The 14,371-nt window shown below is 45.5% G+C and overlaps 1 protein-coding gene across 1 annotated transcript; it reads left to right on the top strand.

Annotated features, from left to right (window-relative positions):
* The first annotated feature begins 254 nt into the window (after positions 1-254).
* Positions 255-11,489, top strand: LOC8041698 (venom serine carboxypeptidase). The gene is made up of 4 exons (XM_040216064.1): positions 255-265; positions 5,148-5,355; positions 8,634-8,964; positions 10,111-11,489. The coding sequence occupies exons 1-4, from the start codon at positions 255-257 to the stop codon at positions 10,887-10,889; spliced, it is 1,329 nt and encodes a 442-aa protein (XP_040071998.1). The 3' UTR covers positions 10,890-11,489.
* The last annotated feature ends 2,882 nt before the right edge of the window (positions 11,490-14,371 follow it).

Raw genomic sequence — 14,371 nt, 5'->3', positions numbered from 1 at the left:
ATGATAACTGGTAAGAATATGACCTATTGTTTTCTCGGCGCATCTAAATAACTACGCACGCAGTGAGAAAATATGCAAATGTTTTCAAGCAGAAAAATATATACATACCGAGGTTGTTAACAGTGGAAGGTATAGTGGTCATCAAACTTATGGAGGTGTGTCGTATTCTCCGGCGAGGGCTAGATTGGTGCCACATTGGAGGCATCCAATCTAGTCACGTGGGAAAGCATGGAAAGTACCGTGCCAGGGGTGTGATGCCAATAAGGTAAGCCTCGCGCTCTTCCACCCAAACGTCGTCACTTGTGCCAGAGCCGTACATTGGAAGAATTTGGCCGTTTAAATAGGTGAGCATCTCGTGGCCAACCGTAGGCCGCGAAACAACCCCTAGCGGTGGTCGTGAGCTCTAAAAATGCCACTCGACAAATTCAAGCCGTTCTAGCGTCGCTAGTGTAAAAAGGTGTAACTCTTGGTGACTGAAAACTTGGCGCATGTGAGGTTTTCGTCACGTTTATATTCGAAGGTATACAATAAATGGACGCGCGCTCCAAACCAGAGCAAACTGCGTAGTTGCGATCATTACTACTGCGAAATTGAACGCTTCTACTTCACGCTTTAAATGTCGGTGTCGATATTGTGACGTCAAGGTCTGCTGGTTGGTCGACGCTGTGTCGCACTTTTAGTGTACGCTCTAACCGCGGGGGAAATATTCGGCGCTGGCGGCGGTCTTTACTCGCCCATTGGCGAAACTCTCCCAATATACGGCTTTGACTAGTGCATCCACGTAGCGCCACCTAGCTCGCGTCAGCAGTGCCGCCAGCGCGTCTCACAGCGAATCACAACGAACAATGCACGCAGCAACGCCAATATCAGCGCCAATATGGACGCGTCTGCCCCCTTGCGGTGACTCTCGTCGAGCTTTCGCTTGTTTGCCACTTGGGGCGCGTCAGAGATCCACAAACGATGACTTCACCCCCAGGCCTTGCCTTTTAGGTGGTAGTCCTGCCCGGTCCAACCAACGCCCCCGAACGAAGGAGGCTGCTCGTATGATCTCCACGCCTGATTTGGTCCGCATACTTGCTGCGCGCTATCGTGTACATATACGTGCACGATAGCACATGTGTGTTGACGATAATAATCCCAAGAAAACAAAGGACCTGCACAAATCTCCAAACACAGCTATACTCCATATCACCTCACGTCCGGACGCAGCGAACCCTACGAGCTATCTTAGCCAATCCCAGACTTGTACGTAGTTCAACTACTCTACTCAAGTTACTGTAGTTTAACAACTTTTTTTAGAAGTTTAGTTTCAATTAGATTTTTATTTCGGTAATTTTTAGTTTACTTTAATTAGTTTCGCGAGTAACTTCTACTCAAATTACAAATTACTTTCCAATTTAGAGGTAGGTTTCCTTATCAACGTACACTCCTGCACAAAAAGAATATACGATGTTGGAAGATTAGTTGATATTTGCAAAGAAGGAGAAGCATGCTAAAATGTAGGTTTTGGTTAGTTGATTAATGAGCACTTTGGTTTAAAACAACGTGACAAGACAAGGACAAAGTGTGTGGCGTTGGCAGGGGGGTAGTGGTTTTCGAAAGTCCGAAGCCCCCTCAAATTTTCACTAGCCCCCCCCCCCCCCCCCATTGCCACAAGTGAGGCCGAGCAACTGTGGGATTAGCGCCAACGACTTGCCTTTCTTGGCGTCCCGAAGCTTAAAGGAGCTGTGCAACGATTTCAGAGCTTTGCTTAAATAATTTGGGAGTTGGTGTTTCGACCATTCTGAAGTAACGAACAAAAAAAAAACGCTTTTGCCTGCATGTCCTAGTTTTTATCATAAAAAAAGACAAAGAGGAGAGTTTTTGGCATCTCTCAACTCCTTCACCGTCTTCGGAGTCCCGTGCTCTGTGACGTGAGTGGGGGACGCGCAGGGTTCCGGTGAAGCTCTTTCTCTAGAGCCATCAGTGAGCAGCGAGAACTCACCCGCTCGCGACCGCAACATGGCGAAAGGAAGGAGGTCTCGTCCGGGTCAAGCCATCCCCGTCCGGCTCTGCCCCGTCCCCCTCGCGCTTCTGGGGTGTGTTCGCGGTAGCAGATACCGCTGACGGTTTTGTTGACCTCGGATTGATGGTGCCAGTAAAACTCCGGATAATAAAAGTTTTGACGATAATACCAGGCTTTTGACGTATTTATATTTATGTTGGAACGACAATATTTGGAGAAAAATTACCTTTTATCCAGCAGGTATTTGCACAACTTCCTATCTTTTAGAAGTCCCCCATTGACGTCATGCCGCGTGGTTCTCATGGCCGCCACTCGCGGCTGCAGGTCAGGAAATATTGTAATTTTTGCCCCGCGATTACGCGGCGGAATCACAACATTTTGAAGGAAGGATATGTGCTTTCTGTCCTTCATGACAAGATAAAAAAAAGTCAAAAGTAGAATATGCAAATTTTTCCAACGTTAAACTTGTAGGTTCAAATGCGTTAAGGAGACTTGACGCATTTGAAGAAAGGACTTGTCCCTGCTTCTCCCCAACGTATGAACTTTCTCCCACAGGAGGAAGTGTGCACACTGCATCCTCGCTCAAAGGAGGCAACAATATGCAGCACCCGCTCTGAAGCTCATGTGGTGCTCTTGTAGTTTGTGCTGTACTTGAAGAATCGCGTGTTAAAAGGCAACGCAAAGGTGACCTCTTTGCATTGCCTTTCCTCCCAAGACTCAGAATATGCAGGTGTCCCACATCCAGAGATCGTTCGAAAGACATTAATTATTGTCCCAACGTGTTTAAATAAAAAAATATTAATAAACAAGCAGTGTTGGCAAGTACGTTTTGGATGGGCCATCGTGCATGGGTCATCGCTCGTGGGCCATGCACCAAAAGTGCGAGCTATCACGCACGTATCCAACGTGCTTTTTTGTGTTTTTTTTTTTTGCCATGAGATTTAGTTGACCTAGTTTGTACATTTTAGTTTATTCTCCAATTAAAAAAACGCAGTTTGTTTTAACAAAGTTTGAAGACTGTTAGGTCGCCTGGATGCATGAATGGATTGAGAATGGTGCTGCGGTTCGGGTGGTAGCGTGCGCCACCTAGCATGCCAAACCTCGACTAGGCTAGACATGACTAGAGGGCCCGACAACTTTACATTTTCTATAGGGCCCTGGAGCGCTCACTGGTGGCGCTGGCGTTTCCAGAAAGGTCAATTCACCCATTGGATTATGTTATGTTTTTTTTTCTTGAAAAATCTGTGAATAATTGTAAGAGCGGGTATATAATAACTTTGACGTTTTTCTACATTTGTGAACCACTTAGGATGTGACTCCAAACTCGATTACACAAACGTAAAGTCAAGGCAACTGCTGCTACTTATTCCATAAAGATATGGGGAACTTCCATCATTCAGGGGGTATAGTCGATGAATATTCGCTATATCAGCAAGCCACCTCCCACGGTCCTTAAAGGGAAGCTGAAGAGGCCCTTGGTTTTATATGAAGAGTAAAAGCTGTAATTTAGGCACCTTAAAAAATTCTCTTAATTTTTCTTTCGATATTTTTAGTAGGAGTGTCGTAACAGCCAATTAAAATTTCGACGTAGACCCGCCCGCTGCGGCGTGCCGAGGGTAGGAAAGCGCGAGGGCTGAGAAAACAACTAGCAAAAGTGACGTTATCAGCAGGGTACCGTTGCTCGCACCTAAGCTGGCTCGGGGATGTCGACATTTTTTTCTAACGTTTTAGTGCGCTGGAGCAGGTGGTCTGCTGTGAAGTTGCTTGCTGAGGCTGAGGAACCTCAGCAGGTACTCGGAAAATTTCAGAATTTGGTGGGGGTGCATAGCGCGTTACATTTCTTCCATTCATCATGTTGGAGCGGAACGCTGTGAACACGGCTTGCTTCAGTGAACACCCAGAAGAAGTTGCTGGATGATTCCTGCCAGAATTAACGCATTGAAGTTTGTGCAGTCCTTGTTACGATGTTGTCCTGCACAGTTCATGCGGTGTTGTGGTCCTTTGCAGTATTTGGCAACATGACCGTATCTTTGGCACTTGAAGCACTGCACAGGAGCTCCGAAATCTTCCTGGACTGGGTGACTTGTGAAGTTCACGTGAAATGATCTTTTTCTGCATCACCGCAATAATATATTTTGCTATTGAGTCTGGGTTTTCTTGCTAAAGCAATCTGGATCCTGTTGCCTTGAAGCTCATGTGGAAGCCAGGTGGTATGTTTTTTATGTAACTTGAGTAAATGGTGTTGAATCCTCGTTGTCGTCATTCGCGTCAAGGGAGTAGTAGCACGACGTCTCGTCGTCATCCTTTGCAGGTGTTTCATCCATGCGCACCCTTTTAGTAGGGATCATGACGTCTGTCTCATTAGGATCTGGAGGACCCAAAAGCACAAAAAACGCAGACGAGAAAAGGACACATACAACACGGTCTGGCGCTAGTGCGTTTGTTCTAAGTCGAGTGCACATGATTCGTCGAAGTGCTGCTTGTTGGATGATGCCAAGATGCGGATCGGGACTTTGTAGCCAGCGGCCGCTCTTGTATCTTACGACTTCACAGTGCATAAACGTCTCACAAACAGGCACTCGCTCGATTACCGACACAAAAATATACACACAGAGTCTAATGCAGTATCTGAAGGTCCGCACTTGGCAGACACAAATGGCGATCAAGGTGACACCTCTTTCAGCTCACGGCAATGTGTCGTTGCCCATTTTTGGCCAGCGAGGCGCCGAAGTGCACTATCGCTAATGGTAATGTGTTCAGATGTAAAAAAAGTACGTAGTAAAGAATGCGATTGCTTACAAGACGTGCCAGCAAATCTGACTTACTACACTAGGCACTTCTTTTTTTACACCTTTGCACCTCCAAGTGGACAGTTTCATGTTTCCCACGTAACTAGATTATCTACAGCGAAACCACCCACCTTGAACTTCAAAGGAAAAAAAAAAGAGCTGTCCAATCTTCCCGATTTTTATTGAACACGACTTCGCGCGCCATTGAAATGCATACGCTGAGGCATCAATTCTGGGCATCCTGTACAGTGCTCTCACACTCAATAAAATCGACCTCTTCATGACAAAACCAACATATCCCTATTCAACAACTACTCCTTCCTTCTAAAATGATATACACTTTTTCCACGCAGCCAGGGCACCTTGGTGTCTGATTACTTCGGCGCGGGCCAGCCCCTATTCCTGACTCCTTTGATCGACAAGAAGGAGCTGGACAAGGCCAGGGCTCAGAGCCGCGTGGGATACCTGGGCTTCGTGAAGGACGTGCCCAGTTACTCTGGCTTTCTGACCGTGAATCCGAATACGGGCAGCAATATCTTCTTCTGGTTCTTTCCTGCCATGGTAAGAGGCAAACAGATTCGGGGGTCTAAGTTCGAATGTGAGTGAAGTGAATCCTCGGCACTTTGAAGGGACCGCATAAATGGGTTTCTTAAGGCATTGCGCTAAGAGCTTGCACAAAGGTGGCCGAAGATGGCGCATTTTGTTCATCAAGATTTTATATAATTTACGTGCCCGAGAACAAAAATTAAGAACCTGATGCCGCCACCTAAGGCGTCTGGTTGGAAACAGCCATGAGGAAAATAAGATCGTCTTCCTTCGTCTACTGTCATAGGCATTGCTAAAAAGGTTGACTTCTTATGGCGAGAAAAAAACATCCTTAAAGAAGCTGTTAATAAAACATCGGCTCTTTTTTCGAGACTTCTATACGAGGTTCTTTCTTAGGTTTCTCTGCCGACTTCGACGTGAAACTTGGTGATTTGTTAATAGAAGTTTTACTCTGCTTTGAGTGCGACTCGCATGTCAGTAAACGCAGAGCAACATCTGTCCTGACGTCAGTAACGTGAATTACACGAATAGTGATTGAGAAAGTGATAACTACAGATGTTTGCGAAGCAATCGCAAAAATTGCCAGAACCGACTGTCAATCCGTAAGCCGGGGTCACACGGCTTATTCGCGACGAGAAGTTCGGGCATCGGCCACCTGGTGGAATTTTTCCACAATCAAGAGTAAGGATACTTCAACCTCCACTGCTGGTGCAAGCAAGTGCAATGCCAAGCTTCTATGCATTATGAATATTAAAACATAAACGCGTGGGTAGCAGGTGCACTACCCATTGGCGACGTGAGCGATTGAAAGCGCCGCTGTGGTCGGCCCACCCCAATTGGCCGAAAGCTGACTATGATGTCAGCAAAGGATTTATTATCGACGGAAATAAGAGGAAGGCAAGAACTTCAATTTTGACGGTGTTGGCAGTGTTGCTTTGAGAGCGCTATGGTTTCAGTCTTCCACCATGCCTATTACAAACACCATCGAACTTGTTGTTCACAAGGTAATGACGTCACGAAGGGTAACCGAACGAGGGCGCCACCAAAACATCTCGCCGCAGCGCCCCTAACGAGCTTCTCACCACGAATACATCATACAAAGGCCGTCTGCATGCAGATTCGAACGCGAATCACCGCGAAAACCGTGCTTCGAATGCCGAATGGCCATGAGTTCAAAAAGAAACTTGGCACGCAGAATTCGAACTACGGATATTGCTGTGACTCGTGTTTGCAGACTGTCTTTTGTATGATGTATGAGCAGTGTGGCCCCGACTTATACCCCTGTTACACGGGCACACTTAACCGCGGTTAACTCAACTTAACTGCTGTTTCGCGGCACCACAGATACCGCACTATACTCTCTGACAGCTATATCAGAAGAAGTGAAGAGCGCGGGCGCACTGCTTCGATAGATGCTCAAGATGCTCGAGCGCACGTTCGCCCATAGCTTTGAATGCATAGCCGCAGAATGTTGTCCGCAAGTATTGTGCGCTATCTGTGGCTTAGCGTAACTGCAGTTAAATGTGCCCGTGTAACAGGGGTATTAAAGGGGTCATGAAACGATTTTCCTACTTCTTCCTCCTTAGCTTTAATGCTCAACTCAAATGCGAATTGTGAAATCACGTGGTCGTGACATTCCTTCGGCACCGGTGCGATTACTCCTAGCTTCCACCGTGCTTTTTAAGCACACCATAGAACTTGTCATTCCCCAGTGACAATAAGTTCCGTCAGGGCTCTCATTGGCCACGAACGCGAATCCAAATATTCGTCGACGGATTGATTGTTGACGAGCGCATACGTCCGAGTGACGCAGTTCTCGTGTTCAATGCGTGAGCTGGGCTCTGTTGACGTCAGTCTGGCGCCGGTGACGAGCTTTTGGAACCGCGGATGTATCATAGTGAAAAGGCGGAGAGCTTTCGAAGGCAAGAAGGTACAAAATAGTCCGCTATATTTTCAAATGTTCGTACCGAAAAGCTGGCTTTTGACTTTCTAACCTCTTTCTTTTGGCCAACTAAACGATATGCGATTAGTAAAGTCCCAATTTAAAATCCTTCATCCCAACCCAAAATTCGTTTCATGGTCCCTTTAAAGGGGTGATGAAACAATATCGGGTTGGAATTTTCATGACTTTGCAGTGGCTACTGGTCCTAGTCTGGCCCAAGTATACTCGCACAGACCACCACTGATTCAGAAGCTACTTTGTCGCGGTGAAATTGCGATAAGAAAAGGGGACTATTTATTTAAGTATTGCCTTCGCAAAGCTTGATGACGTAATTGTGAGATCGAAACCACCCAGCTGACGAAAGTCGAGCGCGGCTCATGAATTGAATGCAAAAACTGCGTGAGCATTAGACTTCGGCTCGTATAGCCAATTACAGGTTACGAAAAGTTTTCGAGGGAAAGGAAGGCTGAGGAGGAGGAAGAGGCTTCCTTCTCTCCTCTCCAGCATTATATTTGCTTCCTCCTCGTGCCCTACCCATATAACAACTATAACAATCAATGCCTTGGCGAACACTCGGGTAGTGGCTTGTGTCCAACCTCGGTAATGAGAATAGCCAAACTCTAACAATGCCTGGAGCTCCCAAGCACGCGTTTTCTACTTTGCCGACCCCAGCGCGTGGCTATGATTAACGTTGGCGACATGGGTCCAGGCCATGTGGCCGCTTGTTCTGGCTCTGAGTTGACGGGATGAACGATGCTCATATTTCTCGAATTTCTTTGGTGATTACCATTGCCTAGAAAGAAAAACGAAGTCACGTATATTTAGTTAATAATTTTATGAAGTGATTCTATGTAGTATTTAGCGAAAGATAAAAATCGTTTCATGACTCTTTTTAAGTCGCTGTCCCATCAAACACATACAAAATACGTGATGTTCGTTTCAGACATGATGAGAGCATTGTCTGCGGACATGCCTCATGCATGTTCGAAGCATGTTCGCTTCATACATCTGCGTCCTTTAAACAGTTTTAGGGAATCGTTTTTGCACATCCCATACGGTACGATCAGCCCTCCGTTACGCACTGCGCGTTCGCTACCACAGAAGGCTCGCATATGCACAGTTAGTACCGGAGGGGCCATCGTGCCATATCGGACGTGCAAAAACGGTTCCCTAAAAGCCCCTAGCATTTGCATGCCCTGTGTGACAGCAAGGATCGTTATACAAGGATGAGACACGTCTCAGACATTGTCTGCAAACTGTCTTTTGTGTGAATGTATGAGCGGTTTGACCACGGTTTGAAAGGGCTGCGATGACATGTTTTCTTGAGAGGTCTTGTCCACCGGCTCCGCAGGAGAACCCCGAGACTGCTCCCGTGCTCATGTGGCTGCAAGGTGGACCCGGCAGCTCTTCCATGTTAGGCCTGTTTGTGGAACACGGGCCGTACTATGTAGCCAAGGGTGGCGTCCCGAAGTTGCGAAAGACTACGTGGGCGCGGCGCTATTCTATGCTCTACGTGGACAACCCCGTGGGTGTGGGCTTCAGCTTCACGCAGGAGCCCCAGGGCTACACTCGGAACGACACCGACGTCGCCCGAGATCTGTTAGAAGCATTGCAGCAGTTCTTCACACTCTTTCCCGAGTACGTCAAGAATGACTTCTACGTCACTGGAGAGTCCTACGCCGGTTCGTATATTCAGTCGTTTCTAATCGAGAATTTTTTTTCGAAGGTTATGTGCTGAAACAGTAGTCAGTTGTAGCCATTGAAAGGTGAAGAAACAGGGGTTTACTGATTATGATCGACCAATCTTCTGCTTAATAGTTCACGTGTAAATATTTCACTGCCTATTCACAGGGCAGCAGTGTTTAAAGAAAACTAGAAACATTTAAATTTTTTACGCGCCGGTACATTAGTGACTCGCTCTGCGCGGAAACAACTGTGTTTCATGGAAACAGGTCACTCTTATCATTAGCCTTGAATGTAAAAAAAAATCTTAATTTATGTCACAAGACAGCTTTTGATTGGCTTACTAGGACCTCCTTGCTCCCAAAGAAAGATTGTGTCCGTAAATGAAGGGACGCTTGACCGTGGCTTGCATTACGCAGCAAGCAGATTGAGACCATTAGTTTGCGTAGTCCTAAATGTAACGAAACAATGGAAAAATACGTGTCAGCAGCTTTGTGCCTCATATAGATGTATCTCAAGAATACCCAACGGTGTGGGAACGTGATCATTCACATTGTAGAATGGTAGACTGCGTAGACATCACGTGGAAGGATAAAACTCGATACCTACTGTTTAGTGACGTAGTATGAACGGCTATGTTTAAAAACTGTGAACTAGAGGGCGACAAGTGTAACACAGATAGATTATTGTGTTACAAAACAAATAATGTTAGGATGTACTTTCATACGCACAGTGCGAGTTGATGAAGTATTTGTATCCGAAGAAAGTAAATAAAATATTTCCGAATTCCTTACTCGGGGACAACTTTCTGTGGCATTTTCGCAGAGAGGAGGCGTGCGCGTGTACACCTTTGATCGGCGCTCAAGCACGCTCTCATGCACATTTGACTGCATAGTCACCGCGAGTTGTTCCGGAGCAATAGTTTATGTAATTTGTTGTTGTTGCTGGTGTTTTTTGTCTTTTTTGATAATTTTAAAAGAACTGCAGTTGTTGTTTTTATTGTTAACATTGCCCAATAAAATAATGACATGGCCTGAGGATATTGCACATTTTAAAGCTAAACTGGGTGAGTTTATGCTCCTCATTCTTGAAGAAGCTGACTAGTTTAATTTATTATTCTTCTCGCGCTGAAATATCTTTTTTAGGCAAATACATCCCCGCTATTGGATACGTCATCGACACCGCCGTCCAGCCGCGCGTCAAGATCAACCTCAAGGGAATCGCCATCGGCAATGGCGTAGTCGACCCCGTCACAATGATGGATTACGCGGACTACCTCTACGGAATCAGCCTGGTGGACAGAAACCAAGCAGCTGCCATTCGACAGAAAACAGATGCCGCCGTCGACTTAATCAAACAAGGGCGCTATCTAGACGCGAATGATGCGCAGGAACCCGTCTTCGACGGCAAGCCGAGCATGTACGAAAACTTTACCGGCTTCACCAACTACTATAATTACCTGTACTCCAAGACGCCCGCGGATCAAGGATATTACAGTTCATTTCTTCAGACGACCCGAGTGCGCAAGGCGATCCACGTCGGAAGCGTCAATTTCTCCGACTTTAACACAGTGGTGTACGATAATTTTGACGGAGATAAGATGGCGTCTGCGAAGCCGTGGTTCACCGCTCTACTGGAGAGGTACAAGGTTCTCCTGTACAGCGGCCAGCTGGACGTCATCGTGCCGTACCCCTTCACCGAAAACTTCCTCGCTTCCGTCAATTGGTCCGGGGCGAGTGCGTTTGCGGACGTGCCCAGGCGGGTCTGGAGGACTCCAGGAGGCGACGTCTACGGCTATGTCAGAAAGGTGGCCAACTTTACCGAGGTCTTGGTCCGAAACGGAGGACACATCCTGCCCTACGATCAACCCGAGGCGGCGTATGACATGATTACGAAGTTTATAGACGACAAGCCTTTTGTTTGAACGACCAAGGAAGGTGTTGACTGAACGACCGCATCAGGGTTCCATTTATTGTGAGTTCTCATGTGAATTAATCGGTTATTTTGTTTGCTCTCAAATCCCCATTGTGTCTGTCTTTATGATGTACCGCGGCTGGTCAACCAGCTTGCTTGGAAAAAGCGTCACGTAATCGCTCTGTCCCTCAGCCGTGATTGTATAATTGGCAGGTTTTAAATTTTAAGCAACAATTAGTCAACGACCATTGATCGATTGTCTATTTGGCGAATTTGACCAATATGACCAATATTGAGGCTAAAAGAAGTGTTCCAGCCTCAGCAGTAATTCGGAATTATTGGCGTTTGGGGAACACAATCCTTGGGAATCGCAGAGTCTCAGCGACAAAATAGAATTACTATAATGCAGTTATATTATTTTCTTCATTGGTTTGTTTGAAATACAATTTAATTAAGTGTCCTGGGCTAACTGCAAAACTAGAAGAGAAGATACAAACAAATGTATATGCCTTTTTACTTAAGTCAAGCTACCTGCTGCTAAGTACTATCTTCCTTGGTGATTGTAAAGTGATATTTATGTGCTATTTACGTAAAAATTTGTGTTTAATGCGCAATAAAACAGTTATCCTAAAACTAAAAAAAACATCATTGTGTTCTGACTGATTTCTCGTAGGCCATAGGAACGTGAAAACGGAGCAAAACGAAAAAGGAATATTATTTAGAACGGTTATGAAATAAGGTAAACAAACAACTATAGAATAGCTTCTGGAAAAGGTTTTCTTTTTTTTTAATACTTCTTTAAGAACAAGTTTCCGGTTGTCTATTTTAAAAACATGGCGTTACAGAGAAGGCCGCCAGAGATAAAGCTTTTGATGTTGAGTTTCACAGCTATAGGTATGGTGACCTTAACAACCCGGGGTCATTTTTTTTATTTATTTATTAGCTAAAACCTTTTCAGAGATTAACACATCAATCTATTCGCCGGTAGGCTGTTCAATTAATTCCACGGGTCTAAAATTAAAATTTATTTTGATTATTCTGGTATTGGTGGAAATATTTTTATGGTTTTCATAAACGAGTTATTTACGTTAATATTTCTTATTTTCTGATTGATTGGCGCATTTTTATTTTGACACGTATCTCAAGGCGGGCGGGATAAAACGGGAATAAAATCAGCTGACGAGGTCCCAACCCTGCAATAGCAGTAAACAACTGCCTTCATGAAAGTGCATCTATGAGTTCACTACCCAGAGACAACAGCGGCTAGCTTGCGTCTCGAACAACTACTGCAAAGGTTCTCGGCTACAACACCATATATATATATATGGCACCATGACAGAACAGCGCACGACAAAACAGCACGCGACAAAACAGCACGGTCAAAACAGCACGCGTCAAAACAGCACAGCGTCAAAACAGCACGACGACAAAACAGCACGCGTCAAAATAGCATGCGACAAAACAGCACAACGTCAAAACGGCACAGCGACAGAAGAGCACGTGCCAAAACAGCACAACGTCAAAACAGCACAGCGTCAAAACAGCACGGTCTCAAAACAGCACGGTCTTAAAATAGGACATTGACAATATAGCTAGGGTTTGGCATTTTCAGTTTTTATTATTTCTAAATTCGGCTTACCTTTTTCGGTTTTTATTCGAAACAAATTTTCGATTTATTGCTATGTATATTTGTAGACTCATAAACTTCTCGGTTCTTTTCGGTTTATTGACGAAAACCAGTATACTGCCGAAAATGCAGTCTTGAAAAGCGTTTGTTTGAAATGTATGGTGAATAAACCAGGTATTGATTTTCTTAATTATTTCTGTCTGTGGCAGCCGACGTGACCTGTTCTGCAAGGCGCACTGGGACCCTATCGTGATCTGATATTATCGTCGTGTGCTTTCGTTTGTACGTACACTGGACGAACATGAGCTTCACTACCACTTCGGTCGGAGAGCCAAATTTCAAGATCCGGAAATTTGCAAGCATTGTACTTAGTGCGTCTTTTCCCCATTTTCGCGACTGGGAGGGGTGGTAAATTCACGCCGACCACAGAAACGACAATAAAGCAATCGTATGCAAGCCCTCCTCTAGTAGACGGAAGCTATAGAGCTGTTAAAAATGTGGGGCATTTATGGACGTTCTTGATTTTCATTGTTCAGTTCACGATGAAACTCTCTTCTTTGAACAAAGAATTCGCAACACAACCAGATTTCGGTCTGAAGACCCCTGGGCCCCCGGAGCTTTTGTTGAACATTGAACCGATCTCGGAGACAAGCTGAAAACTGCGAAAGGAAGTGACATACGGTCAGTAATGCCTCTCTGCCTCTCCGAACTTCCTCGAAAATACTGACCTTTTTCAGTTAAAACCGAATTTGATAAAAAATAATTCGGCGAACTTTTACCGGTTTTATTCGGTTTAAGCCGAAAACGCTGAACCCTAAATATAGCGTATGTAGTTAAAAAATAATGTATATCTCAAAGTAGGCACTGTAAAATAATGGAGGGTCAAGGCCAATTCGTCGAAAGCCAACTCGTCGACGGCCAATTCGTCAAATCCGTTTTCTTGGGAGCAAGTTCGGGGTGGGGAGTATACTCGGTGGGCACATGAAGGCTCCCTGGACAGTACCGAAGCCTTTACTTGTGCGTATTCTGGCTATTTTTCGAGCAGTTCTGCTAATTTTGACGCGCAAGTTTGCTGGCAATGTCGTCTACAAAAAAAAAAAAAATAATAACGAATTAATTGGACGGGTTAGCGTTGTCGTTAGTTGTTAAAAAACAACAACAACAGAAAGCGTGTGCGGCAACAGTGTGCTCAGCCCATGCTGTACGGCAGCAGTATTGAGGCTGTGGCATGTTTCTGCTTTACCGGTTTTCACTAGATCGAGGCCTTCGTCGGAAATAATCTGTAAATTTAATTTAAAACGACTTCTCGCCTGCAAGCTGCAGCCGCGTGTTTCCCGGACATTTTATTCACAGCGAATGAACCACGCAGAATCGGTGCCAATGGTACACCTTGAATACGCTCGACATTAAAGTCACCTTATCTTACCGGTTCTAACAATGCATCTGTAATCAACGCATCTCCCGCTTTTTATTATTTTTTTTTGGGGGGGGGGGGGGGGGGGGGGCGCGGTGGGGGTGGGGGGCGGGGGGGGGGGGGGGAGGCGTTTTACGCTTAGGTGGTAATTACGAAACGGCGAGTACTACGGAACGTCACCGGACCGCCGCAAACCAGGCGGTTCATAACTTGAACTTATGGATTTCTTGTTCCCAATAACTTTTCCGCTTTCGCTGGTCCTACAAAAAAAGACCAGACAACGCGGCCAACATCGACGCGAACATATATAACCTCTAACTACCCAATCTCTTCAAGTATGCCTCCCTCCTTTATAACCTAGCACCAAAAAATGAAAGGGTCAAGGAGGTTCAAAGTTATTCGCGCAGAGAGAGAGGTGAAGAGCGCGCTCGAAGTTGCTACATACGTGCTG

Source organism: Ixodes scapularis, unplaced genomic scaffold (assembly GCF_016920785.2).
Source record: "Ixodes scapularis isolate PalLabHiFi unplaced genomic scaffold, ASM1692078v2 PGA_scaffold0__279_contigs__length_252992795, whole genome shotgun sequence".
NCBI lineage: Eukaryota > Metazoa > Arthropoda > Arachnida > Ixodida > Ixodidae > Ixodes > Ixodes scapularis.
This window is presented reverse-complemented; position numbering and strand designations above follow the sequence as displayed.